This window comes from Urocitellus parryii, chromosome 8 (genome assembly GCF_045843805.1).
Source record: "Urocitellus parryii isolate mUroPar1 chromosome 8, mUroPar1.hap1, whole genome shotgun sequence".
Classification (NCBI taxonomy): domain Eukaryota; kingdom Metazoa; phylum Chordata; class Mammalia; order Rodentia; family Sciuridae; genus Urocitellus; species Urocitellus parryii.
In genome coordinates, this window is record NC_135538.1 from 35,633,392 (window position 1) to 35,652,210 (window position 18,819).

The 18,819-nt window shown below is 32.6% G+C and overlaps 1 protein-coding gene across 8 annotated transcripts in view; it reads left to right on the plus strand.

Annotated features, from left to right (window-relative positions):
- The window catches only part of Ptprk (protein tyrosine phosphatase receptor type K), a 527,087-nt gene that overhangs the window by 487,279 nt on the left and 20,989 nt on the right, over positions 1-18,819 (plus strand). For 2 of the 8 annotated variants that reach the window (XM_026380467.2, XM_026380477.2), the window contains exons 15-23: positions 3,051-3,211; positions 5,029-5,064; positions 9,739-9,926; positions 11,679-11,766; positions 12,835-12,911; positions 13,116-13,133; positions 15,788-15,824; positions 17,448-17,545; positions 18,461-18,577. In XM_026380467.2, coding sequence (XP_026236252.2) covers positions 3,051-3,211; positions 5,029-5,064; positions 9,739-9,926; positions 11,679-11,766; positions 12,835-12,911; positions 13,116-13,133; positions 15,788-15,824; positions 17,448-17,545; positions 18,461-18,577 — 820 coding nt within the window. Of the gene's footprint in view, positions 1-3,050; positions 3,212-5,028; positions 5,065-7,036; positions 7,049-8,025; positions 8,304-9,738; positions 9,927-11,678; positions 11,767-12,834; positions 12,912-13,115; positions 13,134-15,787; positions 15,825-17,447; positions 17,546-18,460; positions 18,578-18,819 lie in introns of those variants that run through there. The other 6 variants (XM_026380497.2, XM_026380505.2, XM_026380483.2 and 3 more) reach the window with 5 other exon arrangements.

Sequence of the window (18,819 nt, forward strand, 5' to 3'; positions counted from 1 at the left end):
CAGGGTTGTTGTGAGGATTTAGGTGTAAGACCAAGCTGATAATGTATTAACTGACAGATACCCACAAAGATTATGATTCTATGTAATTTTCTTACTAATCTGAGTTTGTGAATCTGAAAAATAGAAGTCCTTCAATGCAGGAGAACTTTTACTTTTCATGCATTTGAAAAATCTTAATTTAACTTCTTAATTTTCCCCTATCACAAAGTACACACAAATTACATGTGTTTTAAAGTGAAACCTCACTTCAAAAGCATCATTTCTACTCATTATTTTCTATATGTGCACCTTCGAAATTTTAATGGTATTTTGAACCAAATTTCAGGTTGTGCAACTTTTTTATCCAATTTTGGAGGGAGTTGTGGGGGGAATGAATATATTTTTTCTTTTTGCCCAAAAAACAGAGATTTGGAGTTTTAAAAAATATTTTTCTGCTGTTTTTAATTTATAAATGGCAACACATTTGTGCCATATTCATATTCTTATCAATTATAAAGTAAGCAATATTTAACTATTAGTGTAAGTAGTTGTTTGTATTAGAATATGCTTCATAATGTGGCAATATAAACAATGTAATCAACTGGATATATGATTATAACTTAGGTCTGGCACAAGGTCCTTCTTCATTGCTGATTAGATAAATACCTCAGGCTAGTTTTTTAACTCCTTCAAGCCTCAACACACTCATCTATACAATTAGAACCCTTATACAATCTTCAGTTGATTGATCTGAGAATTGAGTTTAAAAAAATGAAAATTAACACACATAAAACAGGCCTAATTTGTATATTGAAAAGTATTAATGGAGTGCCTACTATGTGGCAGCACTGCTTCAAGGGCAAAGGATATAGAAGTCTTTCTCTCCATGGAGGCCAACATGGGAAAACAGTTGAAAACCACTTGCAGTGATCTGTGATGAGTGTTATTACAGGGGGAGAACATTGTGCGATGGAAATCACAGAGCAGGGTAGCCTAACCTGAAACAGGTTGTACTGGGATCAGTTTTAAAAATTTTCTCTGATGCAGTGTCTTTAAAGTTGAGACACAATGTATGCAAGTTAGCCAGCTATTAGAAGTTAAAGAATGTTGTAAGTCCAGGAACAAAATTCTACATGGTGGCCTAAAGGAAAGTTGGGAAAGTAGTTTCTATAGGCTGAAACATGACCTCATAAGGTTTAATTAGACCTATAGGCTAGTTTGAAAAATTAAAAAAAAAACACTTAGAAATTAATCAAGAAAACTAATACAAACATTCAGAATCATGGTTTGTCTTTATAAAAAAAAATATAAGTCAAACTGTTGATGCTCAGATGAAATGCCAGTAGCCACTCCGGCAAGTTGCCCCTACATAACATTGTCTGTCTGCTGTCTTACATAGGCAGCAGCTCGTATTTATAGTACCCATTGAAACTTATATATTTGTACAAGGTTTTAATCTTCTGGCCTAGAAAGAAGAGTGGGTTAGTTGTTTCACCATATAAAGCAAATATTGCCAATGAATGTTGGTGGTGATAGCAGTGATGTATAGTCGTAGTCGTGGTGGTGCTAGTCTTTACTGTATTTCTGTGACTGTTTTCTTAAATATTGTTAATACATACTCTGGTGCTGTGGTTATTATTTGTAAAAGAAATGAAGCCATCTCTATCTCTAGGTCTTAATTTATGGCCATCATATTCAGGTACCAGATCTGTTGTGCCAGTATGTGGTGTGTTTTGGGGTGGGCTTGTGAGATCTAGTACTGCAGTTCTCAGAGGGAAAAAACAAAAAACAAAACAAAACAAAAAAACACTGGAGTACATCTCAGGTTGCTAGCTTAATTTTTAAAGGAAAAACTTTTGGGCACAAACTCAATCTATGAGATGAGACTTTGTAGTATTTGTAGTACTTTAGTGCAGAAACTAATGAGGATCAGAAGAAAACATTTTACCTTATAACCAAGCTGAGAAATGGTGTACTTAAAACAACTAAAGAATATTTCTAAGGCAGCATAAATGGCTGCTATAAACTTAGTGATATAATTTCCCTGCTAGAGACTTTTACAGTGTCTTTATATCATATATAAATTGTAGGGTTAATGTGATTTAAATATTTTCTATAGCTTTAACAAATTTTTGCTTGCATGTTTCATGTGTAACATTCCCAGAGAACCAAAATATATTTTACATTCTTGATATGCAAGATAAAAGTGTCAGAATTTGAGGAGTTCAATATGCTCACTCTACTAATTTCCAAATCCCATCAACAATGTGCCCTGCTGTGAATTCATAAGGGACCTACCTCCCTAGTGGACATTTTGCAATGAGGTTCTAAATCATGTTTTTAGGATTTGACCACATCAGTACTCCAAGATGATGATTATTTGCATTATAACTTTACATAAGATTTTTCCAAAATCCTCTCAGTACTTCCCTTACACATTATATGATTTAATCCCATATATTTATTTGTACTTCAATCATGGTTGATTCTAAAAGACTGAAGATTAGGTTTTGATTAATATTACAAATATATAACTAAAGAGATTAATTCTACTCATGTTTCATTTTTACTTAGTAATAGCAGAGAGAATTAAGAATGGGACTTTTCTTTATCTATCTTAATTAAGTGGCTATGATAAAACAAACTTAAGTCATGTTATTCCCAAGAAGAACCTCTGAAAGTTGATCAAAGGAATCTATCACTTAGGAGAAAGACCAAAACTTAGCTTTAAATCTTCCTTGACCTCCTCTACTTAACAAGTGTTTGTTTATATTTTTGGTAAAATGTAGTTATATTTTTTAATGAAAGTTAATAGAATAAAATACAGGAAATGATGATAATTTTGGATTTGACAGCTTGAATATTAAAATATCTGACAAATCAAATAGTTCTACAGCAACAAATCAATATAATGGCTTGAATGTCAACTGAATTCCAGAAGTTACCAGTTCTTAGGTTTTCTAAACGACATCTGTTACCTTGTCCTTGGTCACACTTGAACTACTTGTTTCTGGTGTCAGCTCTTCTTCAAGACTCACACTCAGGGCTCCCTTTTGTATTTGCCTTGGCAGCAAGCTGGCTAAAAAGCGCAAAGATGCAATGGGCAACACTCGGCAAGAGATGACTCACATGGTGAATGCTATGGACCGAAGCTATGCTGACCAGAGCACTCTGCATGCAGAAGATCCTCTCTCCATCACCTTCATGGACCAACATAATTTTAGTCCAAGATGTAAGTTCTTCAATGAAATCTTAATAAGTGATTCTGAAGCTTTTTAAGTTTATTTTGAGTTCTATATGTTAACTTTTAAATAATGAGAGAGTAAGAAAGGGAAGAAGTATCTAGAAAGCAAAAAAAAGGAGATAGAGGATATTATGGGATTTACAACAAGTCCTCTGTTTAGACTTTCTACTGTATTTCATTTCACCTTAAACTGCATGAAATTTATTATTCAATCATAAGATATATTCTACATATATACCACTCAGACCATGTCATTTGTTACTCCTTTAATTTAGATATGAGATTGCCTACATAAAATTGGTTCATGTCAGAATTTATAATTATTTCAGCATTTGCATCTCCCTTTTTGTAAGATAAAGTTTCTTTTGTGATATGAAGAAACAGTAATTCTTTCTGGGAATTAATGGTATTGGCAAACTTATTCCATTAAAATAGTCTACTATGGAGTCCTAGGGAATGTTAATACTAAGAAATTTAACTAGGGGAAAGAGAAACCTATATGCTTTTAAATATATAGTGTGAAGTCTAAAAGTATGTTTGAATTGAAGGATGCAATAGGAATGGTGAAATCCACCAATCCAACCATCCATCTTAAGAGTTACTAATACTGATCTATGAAGGCAGGGTTTTTAAACTACTTCTACCAAAGTACTATTTAATGGCAGATGACTTGAATAATTATCTCAGTCTTGGTAATACTATTTATCTTCAAATTTTATATATTCTTCTATAGTATCTGTGCTTTTTTAAAGCTAATTAAATTAACTTACCTGAATTTGTTTCTTCAAATACTTAAGAAAAGTTGATACTTGATGTAGATAAATCAGGTTTGTCATTGTCCATTTGTACCTAGAGGCATTTTTGTCACAGTTTTTAGAGATATGCTATTCTGGTCTGAAAAATGTGGATGTAAGAAAAAAGATAAACAATAGAATGATTATTTCCTATACAGATTACAAATATATTGTAGTGGTAAGGTTAAAAGTTAAGTGTTTGTAGGCTGAATGCTTATGTGTTGTTTCAGAGAGGGGAAATTTTTCTGGTGAAATTTTTCGATGATCCTTGGGCTAAATGCATCCTATCATTTTTCTTGATATATATCTACACCAAATTAGAAAATACAAATGCTACATGAGTCATTTTGGAATTTAGTTTTAATCATGATGGGGCCTTCTTGATCTATTTTATTTTTATTTCAACACAATAAAAATGACAGGGAAGTACATAAAATAATATTAATGTTGAAAGTAAGTTTTGCTGAAAATATAAATGTACCATCTCTCTTAAGTACCTGATTTAATATTTAATCAATTATAGGTTTGAAAGTGTTTCTGTTCCTCAAACGTTTCTATTGCCTGTGTTAGAACCTTATTATAAAGTTTCAATTCAGCAGCATAACTATAAATATGCACTTATGAACTTAGAGAAAGGATTAAATCTACTTCCCACAGTTAAACTGAAAAACATTATATGGAATGAATATGAGATAATTATTTTTCTAATACTTGTTAGCTCCAAACTGCATGGTTTCTTTTGCTCTAACTTTATAATCTTTATAATTTCAAGTTGAATCTTCTGGCTTTTTAAGTTGAACAGAGTACTGAACTATAATTATAGATACACCTTTGTTGATGTTTTATGAGAACTCAAGCTGGAAGAGAGAATTTAACCCTTGTAGGTACAGTTATAGAAGAAAGTTTAGTCATTATATTTCTTAAGAATGCATAAATCTGTTGTAAAGAAAGAAGAGTTCAAAATATAATTTTAGAACAATCTATTCCTTCATGAGCTTTGTTTTCCTACAGTGCCCAATGATCCACTTGTGCCGACTGCCGTGTTAGGTGAGGCCCTAAATCTTTACCATTACTTTTTATTTTATTTTTTGCATGGATCACAACTCATTGCATGGGTTGTAGCTTTATCCATATAGTAAATTATTGGCAGTTCTGAACATGTCTTGATGCTTAAAATAGACAGCTCGGATCTTATTAGAGAGAGTGTCTCTGTTCAACATAATGAGATCTAGTGGATTTCAAATTAGCAAGGTATACTGTTTAAAATTTACTTTATTTTACTAATGGTTCTTTTAGATTTGGGACAAAAGTTCTGTAGCCCCTAATGTATGACTAATGCTAATATATCCAAGTTAGTGGAATGAACCCAAAGGCATTAGATCTCAGGGACAAGTTATAATGGAAAAACTAGATTTTATATGAAAGTCTACCTGATGGAAAAGGACTTCCTAAATCTCATGAATTTTATAAAAACAGTAGAATACATTTTTTAAGTAGAGTTAGGACCATGTGCATTTGCTTTTAGTTTATCTTTACCAAGAATTTACAGATTCAGATAAAATTGCTATAGTCCTGATATGGGGTTTGGCATTGTATATAAACCTTACATGGTAAATAGTGCTCTCTTTCAAAAATTTTAAATAAGCCACTTTGTTTACCTCTATATAATATCTAAGACAGATGATATTGCTAGTGATAATTCAGGCCATTTAGATGTTAAATTCAACTTTTAAGTACAGCTATATATTTCATAATGAAATGAGTTTCATTTCAAATTGTACTCGATTTCTCAACTAATTACATACCAATGATTTGTGGCCAACTTGCTGTATGCTCACCAGTTTCATATCAATTTTACCCTAATGTTTCTAATTAAGATTTAACCAAAGAAATGTGGAAATTTTTAGATAAATATATCTTTAAAATTCCTACATCAGATTTTTTATTTTTATTTAACATTACCTGTGAAGATACAAACTTAAGCTTGTAATTTATCCATGTATTTGCTCTCCTATATTCAATGTTTAATTACATTATAAAATATTTTCAAACAATACAACTAATTCAGTTAAGAATGGCCTTTTTATTCTCTAATTATTTTAAGTTATAATTTTGTAGTTGAAGTAAAATATATATACTTTAAGAGAAACTGCCTATTTCCTACTACATTCTTTCTGTGAAATCATAAAAAATGGGAGGAAGTGAACTGGGAGAACTTGTCCCCCAGAGTGGTCTCATTGCATTAGGGAGAAGCTATGTATGATCATCGTGGGGAGATACCAGATGCATCTGCAAATGTCATCTTCTGTTTAACACTTAGAATGTTGTCAGTATCGAGTGAATAAATAATAGTCAATTAAAATATTAAGGAACTCATTGAAAAAATTAGTTGCCTAAATTTTAAAATTTTATTAGAGTAATGTTTTAAGAGTATAGAAAATTAGTTCCAAATCTCAGCCCCCCCTTTTGGGTTTAGATTAAAATTTCATTAAAAATTCCATACATTTTGCTTTCCCATCTTCAAAACAGTGTAATAATTCCTATAAATTCCTATAAATTTTCTACAGAGTTTTATAAAGTGAAAGTGAGATAATGAGTGAGACTTTTACAAACTATGAAGTTTAAACAATTATTGTAATAATGTTCTTTTTGAAAAGGGGGGTATTCTAGAGTTAAGACAATAGTCATATGAACTATTTATACAAACACTCATTATGCATTTTTTTTTCATTTTAAAAGTCAAGCTGGTTGATTTAAAAAAAATGGATTAAAAGCTAAATCCCTCATTAATCATGTTATATGTAGAAATAATTTATTGCATTTTTCATCATTCTTAGGATTATGCTGTTTTGCATCTAATTGATTTTGTATTTATAAAGCAATTTTTGAAATCACCTCAAATATTGCTTAATATTAATATTTATTACTGATTTAAAATGACTCAGAAACTTTTCATATTGATTCATATTTTTGTGTTTGTGTGTGTGTGTGTGTGTTTTACTGCTTCATTGGGTTTAAGTCCCTATAACTGGTAAGTGTATTGCAATACCAGAACACTAGAAAACCTTTCAATCAAGGATATAGTTGAAGTGATTATTCTTAAATGTGTAATAAGGATAATGATTAGTAACATGTACCTTCACTAGCAGTCACATTATTAGGTGGTTTAATGAGGTGGAAATGTATTGAGATTCATAATTCATATGTGATTATTTTGAAGACCTTACTGCTTATTGTACTACTGTATTAAAACTTAATGCAACACAAAGGCACTGTCTATTTCATACTGGGGAACAATCATCTGTAAGATTTGTAGTATGGGTGACTTCTGTGTTTCTCACTGAGCCTCTACAACTGTAAACATTCTGCACCCTCAGCAAATGCAATGTGAGCCTAGGGCTGCTCTGTAGAACCCCCGCAGCCTGCTTGGGTGGTTGCATTGGGCTCCCTAAGGTTATTTGTTGTCTTTATTTCTCACCTTCAATCATATATTCTGTGATAGTGCCTAACTCAGCTCAGTTACTTCTGAATTTAATTTTACTGGAGATATATATATATATATATATATATATATATATAGTAAAATTATATATATATACACACACACATACATGCACACATATATGTATACACACACATATACACATGTGAATGTATATATTTTTATGTCAGTCTATTGGTTGTAATGTTTTAGTAAAAGTAGATTAGTTGACCATCGTCTTATACTAAGAAGAGGTTAATGCTTATGAATCATGTTTGTCAGCAAAAGTTTGTGTGTAGAGGGGTGGGTAAGACCCAAGTAGAGGACATTAATTCACTTGGGGGTTAGATCACAACAGAATTCACCAGAGTTTTTTTTTTTTAATTGAATGTGGTATTTTTAAGAGTAAATGCAAAAAAAAATACATTCAGCTTAAATAAGAGAAAGTAAAGATAAATGCAATCAAGCTAAATTATAGAGGAACACAAATCTGATTGTAGGGTTCTTTTTTTTTTTTCCTTCTCCAGGAAGAAAAAATGTTTATCATGGGGACAACAATTCATTTTTTGCCATATCCTATTTGTAGAGTTGGTGATAGAACAGGCAAATGTACCAGCACTTGAAATATGTTTTAACTGTTAATTAAATATCGTTCTCTACAATATGCATTATCATTAAAAACAGAAGTTCCCCTAAGAGTGTACTTTCTTTTCTGTTAATGAGTATGACAGTATAATGCTTTTCAAAGTAACACCCCTTAAAACATTTGTCTTTTTTTTTAAGTGGTAAGTTTAAATGTGATAAATATAAGCATGCTTTTTTCTCATTGTAATGATTAGTACTTCGGTCATTAAAATACTGTTTATTCTTCATAGGCAAAATGTTCTTGTTCTTTTCTTGCTCCTTATGACAGAATGAGAATTTAAAGTTAATTTTTGTTTTGAGCTAATAACACAATTGGGATGGGGCCTACACTTAAATGTGGGTGGTGAGGGATTCAATTGATTTTAACCAATATTTTATTGAAATATTTATTGAAAGACTACAATACACTAGGAATAAGAACAAAATTCTGACTCTGTCTCTACACTCTAAGCATTTGGGGCTTAGAAAAGAAAATAGAGATGTAAATAGATATTAAAAAGCAGGAGGTCATGGAAAAATAAGTAGTTTCATAACTTAGCCTAGAAAGACAGGAGAAGAAGTCCAGGGGAGGCACACACATTTTGCTCCAGAAGCATACTCTGTTTTCTCTCACATGGTGGCCCGAAGAGTCAAAATATGTGAGCAATCAAATAACAGTAAGAAGAAACCAAGGGGGCAGAGGTTGAATATAAATACACATGTAACCTGACTCATAGGCTGGGTGGTGGAAGGGGGTGATCCTATAGAATGCCCACATTTCCCATTCCTGGGTGTGTTGTGTTAAAAAGCCCCAGTCAACAAGAGAGCCACAAAGGAGAGAAGATCAGCCCTGTGGGAGATGGTTTGCTTAGACTGGTTTTCTGAGGGAGGTTGAGATATGCATGGGAAAGGGTTTGTTCACTTACTCAACAATGAAAACATTTTTCCAGTTGACAGTTTGATCCTCGGTCCCAACCTATACTGCTATGACTGCAATGCAAGAAACAGTAAGAACTCAGCTAGAGCTCTCCTCCAAGCTTAGTGAAACTGGAGCAGAGCTGGGCACAGTGGCACACTCTTGTAATCCCAGCTATTCAGGAGGCTGAGGCAGGAATATCATACATTTGAGGTCAGCCTAAACAACTTAATGAGACCCTGTCTCAAAATAAAAAACAGAAAGTACTGGGGATATAGCTCAGTAGTAGTGTTTCTCTGAGTTCAACCCCCAGTATCACAAGAAAGGGGAGGAGAGCCATGAATCAGTGGGTTAGGGATGTAGCTCAATGGTAGAGGATTTGCTTAGCATGCTTGAGACCCTGGGTTTGATCCACCGAATCAAAAACAAAAACAAAAAGTCACACAGGTCAGATGTCCCTCTGCATCTTGTTGATATACATTTCATATGCTCTGACCTCCACCCTTGAGCTCTAGTAGAAAGTGAAGGCTTTGTCTTTCTTTATGAGGACCCTGTCCTTGGCTCCTATTAGCTGGTAGTTCTCTCTCTTCCTTCTGTTATCAGAAAGGTCTTAAGGTCTTAAAATCTTCTCTGCATTGATGTATATTAAACAAGATAACTTTATCTCTTTTTTAATCTTCTGGAATGTGAAAAATGCCAGATGAGAACCACAGCGCTGCTACAGCAGAATCCAGTCGCCTTCTAGATGTACCTCGCTACCTCTGTGAGGGGACAGAATCCCCTTATCAGACAGGACAGCTGCACCCAGCCATCAGGGTAGCCGACCTTCTGCAACACATTAACCTCATGAAGACATCAGACAGCTATGGGTTCAAAGAGGAATATGAGGTGAAAGCTTCAGTACTACATTAAACTTTATTTTTAACCATGATGGTGGAATTTAATGTTTTTTTCCTCCTTTGAGCATAACAAGAATGGAATGCTCTGTGACCTCTCTAATCCAATGTTTATATGTACAGTCAAGTGTATATACAGCAAACAGGGACAGAGATGTATTTCCCAAGGATAGATCTGGCTCCTCATTAATTGTAAGAATATTTAAGATATTTAAATATTTAAATTTAAAATATTTAAGAATATTTTTGATTCCATAACTTACTGTGTCAATAAAAACACTCTGTTAGACCTTCCTTATATTTGCCCATTCAAAAATCTAGTATACCCAGAGTGTCATTGTACATTACAGATTCTGTTTGAATGACTTAACTACCGGGCATTTCTCTACCTCTTTGCTTATTAAGTCTGTCATTGAGAAGAAAGAAGGTTTGTGCTTCCATTGTAGTATTTGCCACTCTCAGGTTAATTTCATAAACTGTTGGTTGAGAGTGGCAAGGATAAGAGAATACTGAAAATCCAATAAACACCATTAAGTAGCCAGAAAGAAGAAGGATGTGGGAAATTCTTCTTCTAACCTATTTGCCCTTCCCATTCATACCCAAATACCAGGATTTATCTTAGGAAGTGATTTAAACTGAACATTCTGGTAAACATAATGCAACAAAGAGGGAAAGGTACTTTAGCTGTTTGACACATACTGAGAAATGTCAGCCTGAAGCATGAAAGTATGTCCATACCACTACACCCACCACAGGGCACACACATTTAGAGTGAAAGAGACCAAGCAATACTTTACTTTGAAAGAGCATCCAAAAGACATCCATTTTCATGAAAAATCTTGTAACCTCCATGTTTGATCTATAAACTACTCTCATACCTTATTTTGGGAGTGAATAAAATTACCTTTGATTTTGAATACTGGCTTCAGATATTTATGTTGGGGCACTATGTCATAGAAACAAAATAAAAGCAGGGAATTAGAATACCCTGCCAGAGCTGGTTCTTTTGTTCATTTCATGTGTATTCCTGTGTACTTTGCTTCAAAGACTATTGGCTCTTTAAAGACCTCATTTCCTGTGTTGAAGCAAAGTTTAAGTTTTCTGCAAAGAGAAATCTTTACTTATATTTTAAATTGCTGCATATGGTAATTAAATTAATCAACAAATTCATCGGTTCCTAGATTCTTGGAGAAGGGGACTCTTTTTAATTTTCATATGGTCCCTTGTTGTAGAGACTCAGTCCTTTTCATGATCTTCAAAGAAAATGAAATGTGATGTATTGCACATAATTTAATGAATAATTATAGAGGGAAGCAGAGGTTTTATTTTTTTTCCTACAATAAATGCTAAAGAACACACATTGGAAAGATACTCATTAAAAGTAATTTTCGCAGTTTTTGATGCATTAATATTCAGTGTGTTTTGAAAAGAATGATGCTTTTTCTACTGCCATCTCACAAAAGTTATAGCCATCTGAAACTTGAAATACTTTCAAGGTCCTTTTATTCCTCTTAAGGTTACTTTTTGTCTTTAATTTGAACTCAGTCTAATCCAAGATGAACAAGTATGAGGCCAACAAACCAGCTTTGAGGTCCCAGTTAAAGCTTGTTTACTACTGCAGAAATTCCTATCTCCTTGAGCAAGTGGCTTTTAACCATTTTTGTCTTCTGAACTCACAAACTTGTTTTTTTTTTAATGGAATTAAATTCAATCTGCCTGTTAATTTTTTTTTTCTTTTTTCCAGAGCTTCTTTGAAGGTCAATCAGCATCTTGGGATGTAGCTAAAAAAGATCAAAACAGAGCAAAAAACCGATATGGAAACATTATAGCATGTAAGTTCCCATATTATTCTTGGTGAATATAAATATTTTGTATACAACAATATATAGTGAGTTTAAGTTGCTCCTTATGTGGTTTTTAAACTTAGAGAGTCCTAGAGCATGGCATATCTGTTATAAACTACTATTTAATATTAAAATAGCATTGACAATGAGCAATAACTGCAGTTGTCATCCTCATTTATTAAATTGCTTCAGATTCTTCACCATGTGGAGATAACTTGTGGTTTGCTTTCATGTTTATACATAAATGCAGGGGGATGTTATTAAACAGCTAAGAAAATCAGGATAGTGAAGATCTTTTCAGTTATAATTGCTATAACATGCTGACCAAACACAGTCAAGGTTGGAGGTTTATTCATTCCAGGTACCTCTATTCCTTTCTTGGAGCCAACAGCTGAACCCTGGTTGCCCAGGAGATGGTCATCATTTAGGACTTCATCCCAATTAAGTCTTCACAATGTATACATGAGAAAAATAAATTTATTGACATTGGAAACCACAGGAGTACTAAAGAAATTAGTAGGCAGTTTAACTTGCAATTGGCTGCTGATTTACTTAAATTATTCTGTTCTGAATTTAAATTATTTTAAAATATTTAAAATACATCAAAATTTAACCTTAACTCTAAAGAAAAAAGATGAGTGCAAGGTTGAAAATTCATGGTCCAGTTTATGGCTCAGTTTGCTGTAAAGTGAGGAGGCAAAGGCCTTTAAGGACTTTAATCATGCCTCTACAAAGCAAAATTCAAAGTTTAGGAAAGTGCAGGTTGTCAGACAAGTTCATGGGCCAAAGGATGATTCATCAGATATTATCACATTGTCTACAAACTTCCCAACTATGAGATGCAAGTCATGGACATTATAATTGTAATAAATAATAAGCTCATTAAAGTTCTAGCATTTCCTCAGATTACTGATTTGATAGTAGTAAATTTTTATAGAGGGTTGGTAAGTGTGGATTATGTATGAGACTGAATTATTTTAAATCTCTACCAGTGACATTGTCTCTGAACAGGGGAGAAATTTAATAGCTTTCATTTTATCATTTAAACATTTTTAGATGATCACTCCAGAGTAATTTTACAACCTGTTGAAGATGATCCTTCTTCAGATTACATTAATGCCAACTATATAGATGTAAGTATTTGATAGTACATATTTTTATATTATGCTTACTTTATCAGCTTATATTTGTGAACCTTTTTGCTTGTTATTGCCTATAAAGTGATTGCTAGTTTTTAAAATAAAGAACAAAACTGTACACTTTTCCTTGTTCCACGTCCTAGTACTTACTGATGTTGTTGTGCTTTCTTTCACACCTGACTTTGGTTTGGGCTGTAGATTTGGCTGTACAGGGATGTAAGTACCACTATATGTAAATAACAGAACACTCTTATATTTAATATGAATATTCTTAATTATGGTTATTACTAATGCTTACTACTAGTTATTTCTGCATGCTTCACCTAATTAGTCTCATACAGTATATCTATGTTCATTTTTTTGTAATTCTTTTACATGTGTAAGATCTATTTTTATCTCCTCCCCTTTTCTTGTTTAGAAAAACAGGATCATATTTGGCTTCAACAATTTATTATGTACTCGAGTTTTATTTGTTGATGATTTCTGTTTCTGGCTTTTATTCTTACCCTTCCCCAAACATGTGAGAAGCTGGATAGTATGATGTGTATTAGTTTTTCTGAAATTTTATTTTACATTTGATTTCTGAGGTTAAAAATAAGTAGGGAGGGCTGGGGGTATAACTCATGGTATAGCACTGGCCTAGCTGGTGCAAAGCCCTGGGTTCAACCCCTAGCACTGCAAAAAAAAAATAAAATAAAATAAAATAAAAAAGGAAAAATAAAAAAAGAAATAAACAGGGTGACCATTTTGTGGTGTGTGGTATGGTATTGGCTTGTAAAGCAATAAAATTACTCAGGCAAAATAATTACTAAATTGCAATTGTATAATACATATATCACACATAAATATTGAGTCATACTAATTAAAAAGTTTAGTTTGATCATGAATTCCATTGTTAAATTTTAGTTACATACATATATACAAATGCAAATTATTTAAGGGAAAGTATCAAATGAAATATATTGGTAAGGCTGCAATGCATTACAGTATACATACGGAGAATAGACTCTTTGGTCATATTACCTGGTTCAAAATCACACTAGAGATCTTGGGAATGTTACTTTTTCAGTTTCCTCATCTTTACAATAAGAATAGTAATAATAATAACAGTATATATCACTTTGCTATGAGAATTAAATGAAGTTATTATACACATTGAGCTTATTTAGTACAATGTCTAGCACATATTTAGCACTCCTTTGAGCTTCAGCATTTTTTTAGCAATTATAATTGAGGTGATGAAATTGACAGACTCAAAGTACACATACTTACAATGCAAAATATGGAAGTAAAATATTACTGCATAGTTTTTTATACATAAAAGATGAAATAGAAGTCCCAATTTTTATAATTTTCATAAATAGAAAATATAGCTCTTATGAAGTTTGTTTTTTAGTAATTTTGAAAATTATAATTTAGTGTTAAGTATTATGTATATTTGTTAAATTTCTGATCATGATCTTATTCTCATTCAGTATTTAAATTTATTAGACTTTTAATCACAGAAAGCTACTCTACAAAATAAAATAAACCATCTCTTTTATCAATTTGTAGTTGCTCTTTCCTATTTAATTTGATCTCTGTTTTCTGCCAAAGTATACACTGTGGAGCCTTATTTAGCACTATTTTGTGGTTTGCATGCAGGACTGTGTTCTAAACAAGATCTCATATCCAATCTTTCCATTAAGAAGACCCCAGTGTGTTTTGGCTGATTACTGTACATGTTATAATTTCCCTCTTCTATTTAGTTTATTATACTTAAGAGATATCTTCTGTAATTAGTAATATTTCATAAAACAAGATTATTTTTAAAAAACAGAAGGTTATTTTATAAGCATTCACTTATATAATATAGGAAAAGGTTTTCCATAAAACCTTATGCTATGTTGGCAAATTAAGAAGTAGAAATCTTCACAATTTGCAATGGTGTGAAGCACACACTATTAAATTTTAGATTGGAGATCTCAGTGCACATAGGTACTGAGTGGTCCACATCAAACTGTGGGACAAATTTACCACAGACTCTTTTACTGGAGTTGTTTGGTAAATACACAACTGATTCAAAGCTTAACCTTGTTTTACCATCAATAATTTTTCAACTCACGGTCTGTTGTAAGTCAAGCCATTTGACAGCAACTAACAATGAATTCCTTGTGAGGAATAATTTATTGCAATAAAATTAAATGTTTACCCAGTTTTGGGCACACTGTGCTCAGTTTTTTGTTCAGGATAAGATGCACTTTTGAAAAACTCCTCTTTCCCTATATATGTGTGTACCTATAATTATGTGTGTGTGTAGATTAACATTATCAGCACACACAGAATAGTTTTTGCAGATTCCTGAACATGTTACAAGACAGGAATACTCTCTAAAAAAATAAATCTCAGCAGGGCTTTGATTTGATGCACACATGCATTGTCCAGCTCTAACATTGGAATGTTCTGTTATTTTTCTTTTTATGGTTCTAATATGTCCTCGTCCATTTGTAATGCAGTGTGTTGTACTTTTGAATGATAAAGTAAGAATAAATATATTTAAACACAATTTTATCAGGAATGAATGACTAAAGATAAACATGAAGGCATAAACATTTTAGTGAAACCAAACAAAATCTGAGGTTATTCTGTAGCAAACAAAATTAATTATACAATGTATATTTTAATCAGAGCCTTTAAAATATTTAATTTTGTTTTATGCTTACCTTTCAGATAATATAGGTTTGAGAAGTGAGCTATGTGTTCACTACTCATGTCTGGACTTATTACTATAACTTAATCTTAACAGGTGGTTGTCTGCATCTTTTTATGCCTTCATTCATTTATTTTTGATACTGATGCAATATGATAACAAGTTCATTCTCCTATTTTAGGGCTACCAGAGACCAAGCCACTACATTGCAACTCAAGGTAAGATGTTGTACTAATAAATGGAATAGCTTGAACAAGCTTGCCTATGCATTCATATGGGGGGGAAAAATAAACTCTTCTGATTAACATGGTTCTTTACTCATTGTATAGTACAATTTTAAAAAAATCTGTGCAAACATATAAATTTAAGCAAGACTTTCTTTTTTTATTTTATTTTTTCCAGTCCTGGGAATTGAACCCAGGAACTTGTACATGCCAGGTAAATGTTCTGTCACTGAGACACATTGCTTCCACAGGTGTTTTCATTTTATTTTGAAACAGGGTCTCTCTAAGATGCCCAGGCAGGCCTTAAACTTGCAATCCTCCTATCTCCACCAACTAAGTAGCTGGGATTACAGGCGTGTACCACTGCACCTGGCTGATTTATTTTTTAATTAAAAGTGAAAGAAAAGCTGCAGGTAGTTTTAGTGATTTGGTCCTTGGTATTCAGATATCTCGAAGCACCAGTCAATAGTGCTGGGTAGAGGAATTCCTTATTTATGTTAAAAAGAAAATGAGGAGATTTCTTCTTGTATAAGATGCTTGTGTTTTTGTAGCAATTTCTCAGCCTGGAATGTAATAATACCCAGGACCAATGTTGTTATAATGAGATATTATACTGCCTCCTGGCAATTTTTTGGCAAGTCAAGAATGAAACAAAACAGAGATTTAGAGGGAATTTAGTCAAGTTTATTCTTTATAGAAAATAAGAAAATAGTAGGGAAATATTATAATGGTGCACTAGAGAATAAAAATATCCAAGCAAAGAACATCTTTAGTTTTCTCTCCAAATTGGTTCCCAGCCATCAAAAGAGAAACCTGTACATCTGTTTTATACAAGAAGGAACTAAAAAAAATATGCTTTTTAAATTTTTTTTGATAGAAGTCCTTTTCTATGTGTTTCACATATTTTTGGAGTAATTGAGTTTAATTGAATATTCTTTCAAGTTAGAAAGTTCAACCCTTGTATTGAGCAATCTAGTTTTATGGGACTGAGTGTAGCCCAGCACATGCTTTTGCAGTTTAAAGATGATAAATATTGGAATGTGTCATCATGTGTAAGGATGCTTCTTCATTAACTTCTAAACACATACTATTCATAAATGCTAAACCTTTATTGAATTGGTAATAAATGCTATTTGGTTGATGTGGCATAAAAGTACTGTTTTTCACATGTATTCGAAAATGCATTGAAGTCACTTAGTGAGAGATATAAATAACCTAGAGTCTAGCAATATCTTTCTTTTAATTGAGAAGTATACAGGGTGAATTGGGGGGGGGGGCACTTGTTTGTGCCTAATAGTGTGAATTTAGATATGAACTGAATTTAATTAGTTCCAGTGACATTTTTATTGAACTTTATTTAAAAATATTTTTTTAGTTGTACTAGACACAATATCTTTATTTTACTTATTTATTTATTGTGTGGTGCTGAGGATCAAATCCAGTGCCTCACGCATACAAGGCAAGCGCTTTACCACTGAGCTACAACCCCAGCCCTTTATTGAACTTTTAATGATCATTTTTAGTTCATTTCATTTACTCTGCTTTTATCTTATCTAAACTTCTTACTAAGTACAAAGTTTCTCTGATAACATAATATTAAAATCCATTTCTTTATAGGCCCCGTTCATGAAACTGTATATGATTTCTGGAGAATGATCTGGCAAGAGCAGTCTGCCTGCATTGTGATGGTTACAAACTTAGTTGAGGTTGGCCGGGTAAGACAAAAGAAGATGTTTTTGTTATCATATTCACATGAATATAACTGAGAAGAAACAGATGATATACTTAAAGATAATATGATCCAATGATTTTAAAAAATTCATAGGCACAGCAATTCGGTTGAGTGCTCTCCTAAATGGACCTTTATAATTATTTAATTTTTCATTGAGTAATAAAATATACTAAAATCAATTATATTATAAGGTATATATATTTATACACACGCACACACACATATATGTGTGTGTGTGTGCATATATATATGTATGTATGTATATATATATATATATATATAAATTATATATATATAAATTTTTTTGTTGCCATTCCAAATTTTTTTTGGTATTGAATGTAGGGCACTAGCCACTGAGCCACATCCCCAGCCCTATTTTGTATTTTATTTAGAAACAAGGTCTCATTAAGTTACTTAACACCTCGCTTTTGCTGAAGCTGGCTTTGAACTCGTGATCCTTCTGCCTCAGCCTCCTGAGCCACTGGGATTACAGGCTTGTGCCACTGCACCCAACAGACTTACATATTTTTAGGAGAGTGTGTAATGTCTTTCCAATTGTCATGTAACAAATTTGTTTTTATTTGTTTTTGTTTGGGTACTGGGGATTGAACCCAGAGGTGCTTAAATATTGAACTAAATTTCCAATATTTTTTTTCGGGGGGGGGGCTCACTAAGTTGTTTAGGGTATTCTTAAATTGCTGAGACTGGCTTTGAACTTGTGATCATCTGGCCTCAACTCTTGAGTCAGTGGGATTACAGCCTGTGTCACTGAGCCTGGTTATAGATTTGTTTTTATCTGGGTTTTAAGTGTGACCAAAAGAGCCATCCTTAATTAAATCATCTTGGCTCATGTGTATTATGTATTCAGGTACAACTAAGTATTCTTTTTGTCATTTAGGTTAAGTGCTATAAATATTGGCCGGATGATACTGAAGTTTATGGTGACTTCAAAGTTACCTGTGTAGAAATGGAACCACTTGCTGAATATGTAGTTCGAACATTCACCCTGGAAAGGGTAAGTATTATAAAATTCTATTTAAAAGGCACATACTGAAACTATACTTTATCTTAAAATCTGTCAGGTTTTCTTCTTTTTAAAATTTTTCTCACTGGTGCATTATAATTATACATAATAGAGGGATTTGTTATGCTGTATTTTTGCAAGCACATAACATAATTTGATCAGGTTTTGTTTTGATGACAGCATGAGATCCATTCATTCATTCACTCTATGAGTATTTATTGGAGAGCTTACCC